At 34.9% G+C, this 16455-nt stretch overlaps 1 protein-coding gene across 14 annotated transcripts in view; it reads right to left on the bottom strand.

The window, feature by feature from the left end:
* The window catches only part of LOC131439036 (potassium channel subfamily T member 1), a 440000-nt gene that overhangs the window by 137944 nt on the left and 285601 nt on the right, over positions 1–16455 (bottom strand). For all 14 annotated transcript variants that reach the window (XM_058609546.1, XM_058609553.1, XM_058609541.1 and 11 more), the window contains one exon: positions 4897–4976. In XM_058609546.1, the coding sequence (XP_058465529.1) occupies positions 4897–4976 (80 nt within the window). The remainder of the gene's footprint in view (positions 1–4896; positions 4977–16455) is intronic.

Here is a 16455-nt window from a genome sequence, read left to right as displayed (position 1 = left end):
AACATTCACGATCTTATAGAATCTGAATGTAAAAATAAAAGACAACGGACGGATTTCCCTACCGTTGATCCTATGCCGTCTAACAATATTTACGAGATTCTTCCTGAATCCGATTGTAGCGACATAGAAGAAAATTCTTCAAAAATTCCCAAAATGGACGCTTGTCGTTCTGGGAAGAAACATCAATCTATGCCACCAGTGACGGTGATGATTTCCGACTTCAAAGCATTCCGTACTGAGCTTTCTACTTTTCTCCCGGAAGTAAAAGTCTCATTTCAAATCGGACGAAGAGGAGAATGTCGAGTCTTGGTGGATGGATTGGAAGATTACGAACGTCTTATTCGATATTTGTCCGAAAAACTTCATAAATTTTATTCATATGATATAAAATCAGACAGACCCTTCAAGGCTGTCTTGAAAGGATTATCAAATGATCAAAGTATTGATGAAATTAAAAATGAACTAAAAGAATTGCTTGGTTTTGCCCCTTCCCAAGTAATACTTATGAAAAAAAGAGCGAATGGTACTTCTAAACCACGCTCTGGAATTTCCCATGAACTTTACCTAATACACTTCAATCGAAGTGATGTAAACAATTTGAAAACTTTAGAAAAAGTACGTTTCATTTCCCACATTAAAATTCATTGGGAACATTATAAACGGCATAATCGTATTGCAAACTTAACGCAATGTCGTCGTTGCCAAGGCTTCGGTCATGGAACCAAAAATTGTCATATGGATATACGGTGTTTGAATTGTGGTAAATCGCATTCGAAAGACGCTTGTCCAATGAATGAAACCACTGATAAATTTTCATGTTCAAATTGCAATGGAAATCATAAATCCAATTATTTGAAATGTCCTGTCAGGGAAAAAATTTTAAACGCTCGTTCGCTTAGACAACAAGTCAAATCAACGACCTTAAATTTACAGAACATACCTGAAAATTCTTCTAAGGCACCTGCCAATTCGTCTTCTAACGAAAACAATTTATTGACAGGTAGATCGACCTCGTCATCATCTTCTTCTAATTTCACTTATGCTGGTATATTAGGTAGAAATCTATCTCCTATTTCTTCTAATGTAAATAATCAAAACACAGGACCGCCTTGCAGTTCTTCTTCTAACGAAAACAATTTATTAATAGGTAGACCGGCCAAATCATCTTCTTCTAATGGCAGTCTACCTACAAATATTCCTTCAATGCCATTCGCTTCTTTAAATGAAGTCGATTTAGGCGATATAACTGAAAATAAAATGATCTACCTACAAGATCAACTTTTTCAAATGATCATCCAAATGAATTCGACTTCATCACTTTTTGAAGCATTTCAAATCGGATGGAAATTTGCAAATAATATTATAATGAATTTAAAATTTAACAGTGATGTTAAATAATTATTTGAATATTTTAAATTGGAATGCTCGATCTTTGAAATCGAGTGAAGATGAATTTTATAATTTTCTCAAAGTTCACAAAATTCATATTGCCATTGTGACAGAAACTTTTCTTAAACCAAATGTAAAATTGAAAAGTAATCCACATTATGTGGTTCATCGATTTGACAGGTTTACTGGAATTGGTGGTGGAGTTGCCATTTTTGTCCAACGGCAAATTAAACATCGAATTTTACCTTCTTTCAATACTAAAGTTATTGAAAGCTTGAGAATCGAAGTTGAAACCATTCATGGAATTTATTTCATCGCTGGAGCATATTTGCCATTCCAATGCACCGGCGAACAATTAAATTTCTTTAAAGGCGATTTGCAAAAACTTACAAGATATCGATCGAAATTTTTCGTAATAGGGGACTTAAATGCTAAGCATGTCCAGTGGAATTGTAGGCAAAATAACAGTAATGGTAAAATACTTCATAATCAACTCTCAGCTGGTTACTTTACAGTTCTTCATCCCAGTAATCCTACTTGTTTCTCTTCCGTGAAAAACCCGTCTACAATTGATCTGGTTCTAACAGATCAAAGTCACATTTGTAGTGAACCGATTACTCATGCTGATTTTGACTCAGATCATCTTCCTGTAACATTCAGACTTTCCAACGAAGCTATAATTAATCGAATTAGTTCTATTTTCAACTATCATAGAGCAAATTGGTTGGATTACAGATCTCACATTGAAAATCATGTGGATCATGAAACTATTTTAGAAAATTCTGCGGATATCGACACAGCAATTGATAATTTGAATCATTATATTATCGAAGCTAGAAATCTTTCAGTTCCCAAAGCTCAAACTAAATTAAATTCTCCTATCATCGATGACAATCTTCAACTGCTCATTCGGTTGAAGAATGTTCGTCGACGACAATATCAACGTTCTCGTGATCCTGCTATGAAAAACATAGTTAAGGATTTACAAAAAGAAATTAAACATAGATTTACTCTTTTGCGAAATGAAAATTTCGCTAAAGAAGTTGAACAAATTAAACCATATTCTAAACCTTTCTGGAAACTTTCTAAGGTTCTTAAGAAACCTCAGAAACCTATTCCTGCTCTCAAGGAAGGAAATCAAATACTTCTTACAAATGGCGAAAAAGCTCAAAAACTTGCTCAGCAGTTCGAGAGTGTCCACAATTTTAATTTGAACGTTGTGAGTCCTATTGAAAATGAAGTCTCACTGAAATATGATCATATTTCAACTCAAGTGTTATCACACGATGACATTATTGAGACGAATTTTGATGAAATTAAATCAATTATTAGAAAACTTAAAAACATGAAGGCTCCTGGTAATGATGGAATTTTTAATATTCTTATTAAAAATCTTCCCGATGTTGCCTTGAGACTCCTGGTTAAAATTTTCAACAAGTGTTTTTCATTAGCTTACTTCCCAAAAAGATGGAAAAACGCTAAAGTAATTCCTATCCTAAAACCTGATAAAAACCCAGCAGAAACATCAAGTTATCGCCCAATTAGCTTACTTTCTTCTATCAGTAAACTTTTTGAAAAAATTATCTTGTTAAGAATGATGACTCATATAAATGAGAATTCAATTTTTTTACCAGAGCAGTTTGGATTTCGTCATGAACATTCAACTACTCATCAACTTGTCAGAGTAACGAACATGATAAAATCAAATAAATCTTCTGGGTTATCCACTGGAGTTGCTCTTCTAGACATAGAAAAAGCATTCGACAGTGTTTGGCACAAAGGTTTAATAGCAAAAATGTCTGATTTCCAGTTTCCTATTTATTTGATCAAAATGATTCAAAATTATTTAACTGATCGTACTCTTCAGGTTAGCTATCAGAATTGTAAATCTGAATTGCTACCCGTATGAGCCGGTGTTCCCCTGGGTTCGAGTGTAGCTCCAATCTTGTATAATATTTTCACTTCTGATCTTCCAAATCTACCCGTTGGTTGTCAGAAATCGTTATTCTGTGACGACACAAGTCTGTTAGCCACAGGTAGAAATCTAAGAGTGATCTGCAGTCGCCTACAAAGAAGTTTAAATATTTTCAGTGATTATCTGTCAAAATGGAAAATTAAACCAAATGCAGCAAAAACGCAATTAATTATCTTTCCTCACAAGCCAAGAGCTTCTTTTCTTAAACCAAACAATAATCACATTCTCAAATTGAATGGCTTGGAATTGACATGGTCTGATCAAGCTAAATACTTAGGTTTAACGTATGACAAAAAACTCACTTTCAAGGATCACATTGAAGGAATCCAGGCAAAGTGTAATAAATATATTAAATGTTTATATCCTCTTATAAACAGAAATTCTAAGCTCTGTCTAAAAAACAAATTGTTAATTTATAAACAAATTTTCAGACCAGCCATGCTTTATGCGGTACCAATTTGGTCAAGCTGTTGTTCCACCAGGAAGAAAACGCTTCAAAGGATTCAGAATAAAATTCTGAAAATGATTCTGAAGCGTCCTCCCTGGTTTAGTACAAATGAGTTACACAGACTCACAAATATAGAACCATTAGATGTAATGTCACATAATATTATAAGCAAATTCCGACAAAAATCGATGCAATCTTCAATTGAATCGATTCGTTCTCTGTATTAGTTAGTAAGTTAGTATATAAGTTCCTTTTCCCCATTACACAATACAAGTAGGTTTAGAATTTTCCCTACACAAAAATCTCAGAATTGCGGAAGCAAATGATGTCTTCATGGTAATAACCAAATCATATATATATATAACAGGGCTGAAAAGTCACCACTTGTGGCTGAACACCCAATTTAAATCTTAATAATTTAATTTTAACTCATATTCCAATAAATAGTTATTTAAAAAAAAAAAAAAAAAAAAAAAAAAAAAAAAAAAGATTATAGTGGGACGCCTGCTGTGATCAAAGCACTGTGGGCGAACTGTCTGCTTTGACATATGCCCTGTAAACCGCATTGTAGAAGACTACTCTGTTGATGCTTTTTTTGATTTTCCTAGAGTTTTTGATGCTCTTTATTAATTTAACGTTCTTTATCTAGCTAATGATTACATACAAGTTCAATTAGGTTCTATGAGAACGGCATGCCTCAAATGATTCGTCGGGACCTTAATTAGGCATCGTTGCAATCAAGAGTTCCATACTATAACTAAATGAATAAATAATGACTGTGGGGTTTTCGGTAAATACTGTTACTGCGGATCTACTGACAGTAAATCTACTCAAATGCGGACTACAACAACTTGACAAGATAATCGTTCACGAGCGTAAAAATGACCTAGAATTATTAATTTGGACTGCAGTAAAATTATTTCCGTCCTGTGCGATTCACTTTGCATTGAATGGTTTTCATTCGGGTTTTCATAAATAGGATAAATTATGGAACTGAGAGGATTGTGGCAAATCTACTATTTACAAACCGTTCATGTCAGTGTCACAGCAGCAATTCTCAGCAAAAAAGGAAGTGCATACTTACTTGATCTTTGATTTTTTATAAAATATAGTTGCAGTCTTTCTTTGAATGTGTTTTCATTTACATAGTATTCTACCCGTACTCTGGAACGAGAAAAAAAAGAAGGAGAAACAGATTTCCGTGATTAGTTTTCTGTGCTGGCTGGCTATTGGTGACGGGGGAAAATCTGATGAATATTAAATTGCTTGGCTGACCTTTTGCCTTGCTTCGTTTCCTACAAAGTGAATTTCGCTACATTACAAAAAGAAAAAGAAGAAGAAGAACAGAAAATAACGCTAATAACAGACGACTGCGTTACTGACGCAGCGTCACAATCAATTTCGGAAAGTTGTTGGATCGTCGTGTCACCATAATCGAATCACACAGTAAGCCATGACCAACGTCAGGGGTGCAACTTTTCCGTTTTCAGGGTCATACAACGGGATTCGATTGGAAATGATTATCGAACTCATTAGTTTTTTCTTGGAAACCAAAGTAGATTCCAACCGAATTGGATAAGCTCCAGTTTTTTTATTACTCAATATTGCTCGACATTTAAGGACGGGAAAAATTATGCTAATGTGGCACAATGCAATCGCTTTTCCTTTGTTCCATACGCCTGATTGCGCAGCAAACGGTTATTGTTGACTGGAATGATTGGCCCTCGTTAATTTGTGCGCTGTACGAATTGTGGAAATTTGATTATTTCACTACACCATCAATATTCATAGCGTTTTGACCAGAGAAGGAGGAAAAGGTTAACTGAAGGTAATTCCGAGAAAGGTTGGACTAGAGACTAAAGACGGGAGTTCCCATTTTTTTCCGGATGAAATAATTCTACGTGCCTTTCTTTGACAGACAAAAATATTTCTCTTTCTTCGGTCTTTGATCGTTTGAACGTCGAGCGACTGAGCGGTGAAGCATTTCTTATAGGGAAGCGGAATCGATCGTTTGAAGTGTGTGTATTTTGAGTTGACCCGGAAAAAGCTTCAAGCGAAAATATATTTGAAGAGATGAAATAAACATGGAGGAACACAATTTGCAAGAACCGGAAACGAAATTAATTAGTTTGGATTCTGGCATTTAGAAGCTTCGAACCAACTATGAAATGGAACAATTTTAAAGACCTGTCACGTCATCGTCACTTTGAAAAACGGTTTAAAATTTTAAAACTCATTTTTTCATAATACTGGAACCGGAGGTTGACCTCAAGCTAGGATTCGAGTTAAATTACTACAATAATGCAAAGAAGAGGGAAAATATGGCAAACATATCAACAACAAGTTTAATTCTCCATTCGTCTTCGGCTCATCAGTGCAAAGTAATTCAAGTTTAACTTCTCCTACCACATTAGGAGTTCATATTGAGCAAAATATATACTTTTTTCTCATAAAAAATGAACTCTTTTTCTGCATTTTAAGGTGTAATATTTTACGTAGTATAAATCAGAACAAACTGAGCTAGTCCAAACCGCTAGGGATGTCTAGAATCTTTGTTGGACTTCTATCATATGCCATCACAGTCGGTGGGAAAATGTCTCTCCCGGCATCTGATTCTGATATTGTTGTACAGAACCCTAAACTAAACTAAAACTAAAAACTAAAAACTGAAAACTGAAAACTGAAAACTGAAAACTGAAAACTGAAAACTGAAAACTGAAAACTGAAAACTGAAAACTGAAAACTGAAAACTGAAAACTGAAAACTGAAAACTGAAAACTGAAAACTGAAAACTGAAAACTGAAAACTGAAAACCGAAAACTGAAAACTGAAAACTGAAAACTGAAAACTGAAAACTGAAAACTGAAAACTGAAAACTGAAAACTGAAAACTGAAAACTGAAAACTGAAAACTGAAAACTGAAAACTGAAAACTGAAAACTGAAAACTGAAAACTGGAAACTGAAAACTGAAAACTGAAAACTGAAAACTGAAAACTGAAAACTGAAAACTGAAAACTGTAAACTGAAAACTGAAAACTGAAAACTGAAAACTGAAAACTGAAAACTGAAAACTGAAAACTGAAAACTGAAAACTGAAAACTGAAAACTGAAAACTGAAAACTGAAAACTGAAAACTGAAAACTGAAAACTGAAAACTGAAAACTGAAAACTGAAAACTGAAAACTGAAAACTGAAAACTGAAAACTGAAAACTGAAAACTGAAAACTGAAAACTGAAAACTGAAAACTGAAAACTGAAAACTGAAAACTGAAAACTGAAAATTGAAAACTGAAAACTGAAAACTGAAAACTGAAAACTGAAAACTGAAAACTGAAAACTGAAAACTGAAAACTGAAAACTGAAAACTGAAAACTGAAAACTGAAAACTGAAAACTGAAAACTGAAAACTGAAAACTGAAAACTGAAAACTGAAAACTGAAAACTGAAAACTGAAAACTGAAAACTGAAAACTGAAAACTGAAAACTGAAAACTGAAAACTGAAAACTGAAAACTGAAAACTGAAAACTGAAAACTGAAAACTGAAAACTGAAAACTGAAAACTGAAAACTGAAAACTGAAAACTGAAAACTGAAAACTGAAAACTGAAAACTGGAACGTGGAATTAGAATTTACAAGGACGGAGATGTGATTTTACAATATTGATAGCAGGAGTAATGTTTTCGAAAATACCAAAATCCACCGTCTCAAACTTGAACGTAATTCTTGCGTCAAGGCTGTTCCACGCAAAATCGTGTAAAATTATTGGAGTGATTTCGGGAAAATGAGCGAATTGAGTAAAATCTACACACCTGGACAAAATCATGTAAATTTGCGTCAAAAATGACTAATATTTACAGTTGATCTAACATACCTATTTATTGTATCTTGACATATTTCTTAGTGCTGAAACATGTCCGTTTGCATGCTTGCTTTAAAAACTGGGTATGTTTTACAGATATTTATGTCGTTCCTGTAAAATTAAGTCAGTTTTACATATTTGGATTTGTGGATTTGCGTCAACAATAATTTTCATTTTGTTTTCTGTGTAAATTAGGCTGTCAAAAATTTCCAAGTCCAAGCTGAAATTTACACGATTTGAATCATTCGTTACATGTGCATGATATATAGCAGAAAAATTCACTCGAAGTGTGTTTACACGGTTAATTTTAACGTGATGAATATTACTATGCCGAAGTGCATTTTCATATTTTTTTAAGCTGTGCCTGAAAAGTATATATTTGTCCAAATTTTGCACGATTGGGTGCTCTGCCCCGCATATATTTAAATGTAAAAAAATTAAAGATAGAGACATTTTATGTATTTTTCAATGAACACAGCGAATATTTGTTTGTAATTTCGAGAAACAATAGTGATTGAAGGTAGTCAGGCATGAAACTGACACAGCACAAAAAAAACATGTAAATTTACGTCACGACAGATGCACATGAAAAAAGGCGTTGTCATCGAGCTAAAATTAACATCCAGAAATGTAAAAATTAGTCATGTCAGTAATTTCACAGTTATTTCAACTTTATTTGATACCAGAGTAGATAAAAAAAATCAGGTTTAAAAAAATACAACATGCCTTGATTTACGTCATTTTCATTCATCATTTTTTAATTTTATTGTGAATAGTTCATGGCGTTTTCGCTTGAAACAAAACCTAACTCAGTTTCGTCCCCAACTGCTGTCAAATGTATGGATTTGACAGCAGTTATGGCTGGAACTAGTTTTTTCCCCTGCATATCTGTCCAGAAAACGAAGCAAAAAATGGTGGAATTAAACAGAAAGATTTTCGGATTTTTGCTTTATTTCACTCAACGTTTTTATGTTATTTCACACATAAGCTTCGTACCGTTTTTTTTTAATGACCAATCTCTGCCCTTGAGGTAATATCTCTATCTCAATCTTAGGGGAAATTTTGAATAACATAATTTTCAGTCAACAGTAGGGTGCTAATTTTGCTACGTTTCGCCATAACGACTGGCCCCCCCGGGAGGGGACCACCGACAAGCGTTAAGGTTTGAAGCAAACACGAGTATGATCAAAGCAAGCAGGGATCGTCGAGGGATGGCTCAGAAACTTTTTCAATTAGTACGGTTTGGGCCGTAATTGTGTTAGTTCTACCGAGGGCAACCTAGAAAATTTATAGCAAAGTGGAGCACTCATAAATACAGTATCAAAAAGAATCTCACATTTGCTAAAAATTCGATTCGATTTTATCTAGATAAAAATATTCTCATTTTGACATTTCTCATTCAAAATCACTCAAGAAAATAACCTTAGTTTTTATTGTATTCTGGTTTGACATTTTTGCCCATAGCGACTCCTAAAAATGTTTCCTGGTGAACCGCAAAATTTGCTGGTCGAAAATGTTAGTAACTAATTTCTTCCATTTCCTGAGGTTTGATGATGCGAGGCAATTTGTGCAAATTACAACCCAAAAGGAAGATATCCTTCTTTGCGTCCGATTCAATGGAAGCTTGAACTTTGCCTGAATTGAAATTGATAACCCTCCACGTGTGGAACGGGAAGACAACGGAAGCCAGTTGCTTCGGAAAGGATATTTACCTAAGCGCTGATTTAATTATCCCTCGTAATTAAATCAACACAAGATGCTGGAACAACTTGATCTTTCCTCCCCGAAAAATTTTCCTCCTCCCATTCACTGGTACAGGCTCCAACCGAAGCATGCGTCATTGACGCTGCGTCACGTTTAATTTGAAAAATCCGCCGAATCATGGCCTACTTTGAAGAAACCTGTGACGTTTCGCCCGAGTCAGATTTGTTACCTTCGAAAAAACTACTATTTCTACTCACAACTGGAACCTAACGAGGAGCAATAGTTCCGGAATTAAACTGCCCCATTAGAAGCGGTCATTGATGAATCTCGACGATTTACACCCGAACGGGGCAATCATTTTAATAGCCCCAAACAGAGCAGACAGCGAAAGCAATTTCCCGTCGTCGTCGTCTGTCATCAATCCGGGCGCTAGAGACTGTGCTTGTGTGTGTTTGGGAAATCACGTACTTTTGTGGATGGTGCTTTGACATTTGAACTAGAAAGGTTATGAGATCTTATCTATCTCCATTATTGATGTTCCAATCGAATTGGCTCTACACGTTGAGTCTGTTCGAAAATATTAGTTTCGAGTAAAAAACAATTTTATTATAGCACGGAAATGTAGTGTTGAAATAGGCAAATCACCTGCCATTCCCGACTGCAGTCTAATGTTTGTGACTGTCGTTCACCCAAGTGGAAAGACGTGACGTGACAGAGAAACGTAGTTTGTTATTACTGAAAGTGGATGACGTTTAGATTTTCCTACAAGCTGAAAATTTAGCATGAAGCTAGTAGGAAACGATTGAAAGCACGGCGCAAGTCAGTTCAACAAATATTTGGTTTTAGTTATGAGCTTCTCATACTGTAATTTGGTTAAAACTTTGCACTCGTCCTCACAATGACAAACCATTTGCTTAGAACGGATGGTGAGATCACTTTTTTGTACGCACTTTTTTACAATCATTGCCACTCGGAAACTGTGGACTGGACTGTGGACTGAAGAACTCGAGCGTAGACTAAGTATAATTAATTGGCGAAATGTATTGAGTATAGAAGGAAATGTCGACGACGAAGTTGACAAACTTTATCAAATTATAAACAACATATTAGTAGAAACTTTACCGAAGAAAAGAAGAAGAAAAATTAAAATAGCAAATTACCTGTATGGTTCAATGCCCAACTGAAACATCTGAAACAAATACAAAACAAATAGCACACAAAATTTACAAACAAGAAAAAAATGACACTCATCTCCAAAATTACATAGACCTATGCAATCAGCTCAAAATAGCCATAAATGCAGCACATGAAAAATATAAATGCAAAATTGAAAACGAAATAAAGACTTGTCCTATGAATTTTTTAACTACACGAAAACCAAACTACAAAGTAACAATTTTTCATCTCAAATGCATCTCAACGGACATGTAGGAAAAAATAGTATAGAAATCTGCAAACAGTTTGCAATTTTTTTCAAGAAGTATACACATCGTATTCAGAAACTGACCGTGACCGTGAATACTTTTCATTCATACCAGCATTTTTCAAACCCATATCTGTAAACTATCTATCAGAACATGACATTTCGACAGCACTGAAAAACTTAGACGCCTCAAAAGGGCCTGGACCTGACAGAATAACCACCAATATTCTCAAAAAATCTTGCTGAAGAACTCACACTTCCACTACAACTACTTTTTAACTTATCTCTTAATAAATGTACTTTTCCTAAGGCAAGGAAATCTTCCTTTCTTTTACCAATATTTATACCTGGTGCAAAATCTAAAATTCGGAACTACCGTGGAATAGCCATTATCTCTTGCATTCCCAAATTATTTGAAAAAATTGTAAACGAAAAACTTTTTCATCAACTTAAAAACTTCATCAACTTCAAATACAATAATTAATGAAGCAAACAGTATGCTGGGCTTTATCAAACGCTTGATTCGTAAATTTTCATGACCAATCTATCTTTATATATAAAAACGAATTCAAGTTTGTATGTTTGTAACGACATAACTTCGGAACTACTGAACGGTTTGCCACAAAACTTAGCACAGGTACTTCTTACATTTCAGAGATGGTTTAAGGAGTATTTATATAGGGGAGGGAGCGTAGCAAGTGTCATTAACAGCGGGGGTCATGAAAAAATTCATGACCATAGAAACATTTTGCATACCTTAGATATGAATATACGGGGGGTGGATGCAGCAAGTGCCCTTAAAAAGGGGGGTGTAATGCTTAAAACAGCATAACTCCGAAACTACTGAACGGATTGCCACCAAACTTGGCACAGATACTTCTTGGTCTACTAAGATGGCCATAAGGGTATTTTTAAAAAGGGTAAGCCTTCAGAAGGGGGGGGGTGTAATGTATAAAACGGCATAACTCCGGAACTAATTAACCGATTGCTATCAAACTTGATACATGTACTTCTTGCTCTTCAGAAATGGTTATAAGAATATTTTTATGGGGACAGGGAGCGTAGTTAGTGTCATCAACAGAGAGGGGTTATGAAAGAACTCATATAACTTGACGAGAATCGATACGTTATGAAGACCATAGAAACATTTTGCATACCTTAGATATGACTATACGGGGTCGGATGTAGCAAGTGCCTTTAAATAGGGGGGTGTAATTTTTGTAACGGTATAACTCCGAAAGTATTGAATGGATTGCTTTCCAACTTGGCACATGTACTTCTAGCTATTTAGAGAGGTCATAAGCGTATTTATATAGGAGAAAGGAGCGTAGCAAAAGTAATAAACAAGGAGGGGTCATGAAAAAAATCATATAACTTAACGAAAATCGATATTTTTTGAAGACCTTAGAAACATTTCACATATCTCAGATATGACTATATGGGGGACGGATGTAGCAAGTCTCTTTAGTAAGGGGGTGTAATGTTTGAAATGGCATAACTCCGGCACTAGTTAACGGATTGCTATCAAACTTGGCACATGTACTTCTTGCTCTTCAGAGATGGTTATTAGAATATTTTTATAGGGTGAGGGAGCGTAGCAAGTGTCCTTAACAAAGGGGGTCTATTAAAAATTATCTAATTTGACAAGAATCGATACATGAAAAATTTTTTAACATTTGCCAAGAATCGATCAATTTTTGAAGACCATGCAAACGTTTTCCATAACTAAGCTATGATGTATATGGGGGGTGAATGCAGCAAGTGCCTTTAAAAAAGGGGGATGTAACGGCATAACTCCGAAACTACTGAACGGATTTCTATCAAACTTAGCACAGATACTTCTTGCTCTTCAGATATGGTCATAAGAGTATTTTTATGGGAGAGGGAGCGTAGCAAGTAATCTTAAATGGTGGGGGGGTCATGGAAAATTCATTTAATTTGACAAGAAACGATACTTTTTTAAGACCATAAATACATCTTGCATACCTCAGGTAGTAAGGGCCTCTAAAATGGGGGGCATAACTCCGAAACTACTGAACGGATTGCCACCAAGCTTGGCACAGGTACTTCTTGCTCTTCAGAGATGATCTTGAAGGGTATTTTTATAGGGGAGGAAGCGTAGCAATTCTGCCTAAGAGGAGGAGTGATGACAAAACTTATTTAATTTGACGAGATTTTATTGATACCTTTTGAAGATCATAGATACTTTTTGCACAACTTAGTAAGGTTATATGGATATTCGTGTGGGTTAGATGTAGTAAATGTCTCTAAAAAAGGGGACTGTCTTGATTTACCAAGCAATGATGTAGGGAATGCATTAATGAACATGTGAGCCAGCGGATGGTTGTAATTCATAAGGAACGACCAGTTAGGCAAACATGAATCAGAACTAATGAATTGACAAATATTTGGTTTTTATTATACTGAACTGATAAGTAATTTTTCTAACATTTATTGTATTCAAAATAATATGAATATACAGTAGTTAACTTCAATATTATATTTTTTATATATTTAGTGGAAGTTCTGAGGAATATTAAAAATTTTTTGTTCGTTTGCAGACAAAGGTATTCACCAGACACCATGACCAAATCCAAAAAAAAAACTCTTGAGCTATTAGTTTTAGGGCAAACTGTTCGTCGACATTCTGTTGCATATGGCATGAATAGACAAGTTGCCTGAAATTGCTCTTCAAGACAATTAAAATCAAACGTCTTAAGCCACAGATGCACGGTGGAATATGAGGGAGGAAATTATATGGTCTGGTGCAGTTTTTCATGAGGTGGTGTAGGAAACTTCGTGAATATCGACGGGAAAATTGTGCCAGTTTCTAACTTCAACATCGTGCGGGATAGTCTGGAGGTTTCGAGGTTGGCCATTAGCAGTCCTAAGAAATATTAGAAACCAGATAGAAATCATGTCGAAGCACCTGCAGCATGTCCCGAAGACCCAAAAAGAACGTATTAATTCGCACCGTCGATTTTCTGTACACACAACATTTTCTTCTAAACTCAATATTTCCAGTTTTTTTTTGCTATTTCCTGAAGAGGACCCCTTTATTAAACAGTTTCGGAAAATCGTATTGTTTTATTTCTATAATCGAAATATTAATGAACGAAAAACTAAGCAATGTATAAAAATCGAACTTCAAACGCTTTCGCAAATATAGTACATAGAATTTACTTGAACTTAGTGGTTTTTTCTGATGTTTCATGGTGTACTTGTCTCACGTATCAGCTTGAGCCCGTCTATTCTGTATCTAGAAGTTGTCTCCATACAGCTCAGACTATGACCACTCATTCAAGACTCGGATACTGCATGTTTCACCCTCCATTTAATCGATCCACCTTGCTCGCTATGCTTCTCTTTTTCTTGAGCCTGAAAATCACATTGAACAAATGTTTTCCATCCGTTATCCTGATGACATGCCCAACCAATCGTAGCTGTCCAATTTCAGCTGTACGTATGAAAGGTGGATCTTCAAGTAGCTGTTGAAAACTGTGGTTTATACACCGTTAGGTAATTTTGTGTGGTGACGTATTACTTTTTTTGTGTCATAAGTGAATGAGTCCACTACGATATCGTCGCCACGCCCCATTATTCAAGTAGCAAGCTGTTATATTTTAAAGCCTTTTCCTCTCGAATATTTTGTTTCGATTGATTCACTGTCAGTTCGATCCCAGTTTGATTTATACGTTTTTATGAGCTTAAGCCGTTTGATTTTAGCTGTAGTGTTGAGCAATTTCAAGCAATTTGGCTATTTATACCATGTGAACAGAACGTTGACGAACATTTTACCTTAAAGCTGATAATTTTTTAGATTTCGCTTGGTTTCGAATTTTCCTTGATTTTGCGCTTGGTATCTAGGAAAACTTTTTTCTGCAAAATAACTATAATTTCAATATTCGTTAGAATTGTCACTAAATATAGTTATTATTTGATTTGAATAAAATAAATGTAAAATGACTTATCAGTTCATAAATAAAAACTTTAAACCGTATATTAAAACCTAAATATTTGTCAATTCATTAGTTCTGATTCATGTTTCTCTCGCCGGTCCTTCCTTGTAAAAATTCTTTCTTAAGCCCAGAACTCAAGTTGTAGATGGAAACGCATGGTATTTAGTTCTAAGGGCATATGATATTTGATTTTAGAACTAAATAGCATGCGTCTCCATCGGATGATGATAAGTTGATGGAGACGCATGGTTTTCCGAATGATTTATTTTTTTTAAGTCTGATATTATACCTGTCCACATTATTTTAAATCTGAAAAAATTACAGCGTAATGTACTCAAAAAAGGTTTGTTGTTTATGTAGAATCTAGGGTGGTACCAAAATTGTAAGTGCGAATAAAAAAGCGTGCTTAATCCACCTAGCAGAGAGATGATACCTTTTTTTTATCAATCCGCATGTGTTTTTTGCATGAATATTCTTCGGTGTTTCAGTTTTCATGACATTATTCTAATGACCGTCGTTTTAAGTGCAATTTGCGATTTTAATCACTTATTACTCTGTAATGTCGAAACTGCAAATCGGATCGAATTTGAATCTGAAAGTGTTACAATTGATTAAACATTCCATGATATGTCGAAGTAATATCTCGTTTAGAGTTTAGGGTAATTTAAGGTACTTCCAGAGCCGCTATTCAGGAACCAGCATAACCTAAACCGATTTGTATGGCCATATGACGAATAAATCCCAATATTTTTGAGTCCAACTTTAAAGCTTTTCGGTATTGTCATCTTCTATATCGCTTAGAATTTTAAAAATTCATCGTCCTACAATTCCAGAATTGGATAAAATTGGATATATTTTAATTTGAATTTTTGTTTTTGAAATTCGATTTGGCTTTTTTTGAGAAAACGATTGAGCTTTGAGAAACGATTCGATACTGGAACCGGAATTCGAAATTCGGTGTAGCCGAAGTCAGACAAATTCACCCGAGTAGCTGTATAGTTTACATTTGCTTCAAGATGTTTGAAAATCAATGTAGACATCTTTGAAGAATCGTAGTGCGAATTAAATTTTTGGGTGCCTTCCGAAACGAAAACTGAATACAACCAAAAATGAAATAAGTTTATTTGGTTATCGACTATACAAATCTGCAAACCCGATAAACCTGATTAATTTATGTGAAATAGACATTTTCATACTAATCACCCTGTATCTACAAAACCGGAAGTTGGATCTGACTGAAAAGCAAGATGTCTTATAGAATCTAAAGACTTTTCATTTGAATTTTAGATAATTCTTAGACTTCATTTGAATCTTAAAACGGTTCAGCCATTTACGAGAAAAATGAGTTACACAATTTTAATTTCGTTTCACATGTCCTCCTGTAGCTCCGGAACCAGAGGTCGGAACCAAACGTAATTCAGGAACCTTGTTTGAGAGCATACGACTTTTCATATAAATCTGAGTTTGTAGAAAACGGTTGAGCCACCTCCGAGTGAATTACGTGAAATTATTTGTCACACACGCATTTGCTGATCTCGACGAACTGATTCGAATGGTATATGAGTGTTATGTCCTCCCAACATTTATTGCTGTAAGTAGCTTAAATCAATATAATTATGGAAATGCTTTTAACTCGAAAATGCAGCCATCATCTAATTTATTTATGTCATATTCGAACAATTATGTTGCCAAAAAC

Source organism: Malaya genurostris, chromosome 3 (assembly GCF_030247185.1).
Source record: "Malaya genurostris strain Urasoe2022 chromosome 3, Malgen_1.1, whole genome shotgun sequence".
Taxonomy (NCBI): Eukaryota; Metazoa; Arthropoda; class Insecta; order Diptera; family Culicidae; genus Malaya; species Malaya genurostris.
The sequence above is the reverse complement of the archived record's forward strand: the minus strand, read 5'-3'. Positions and strand labels throughout refer to the sequence as shown.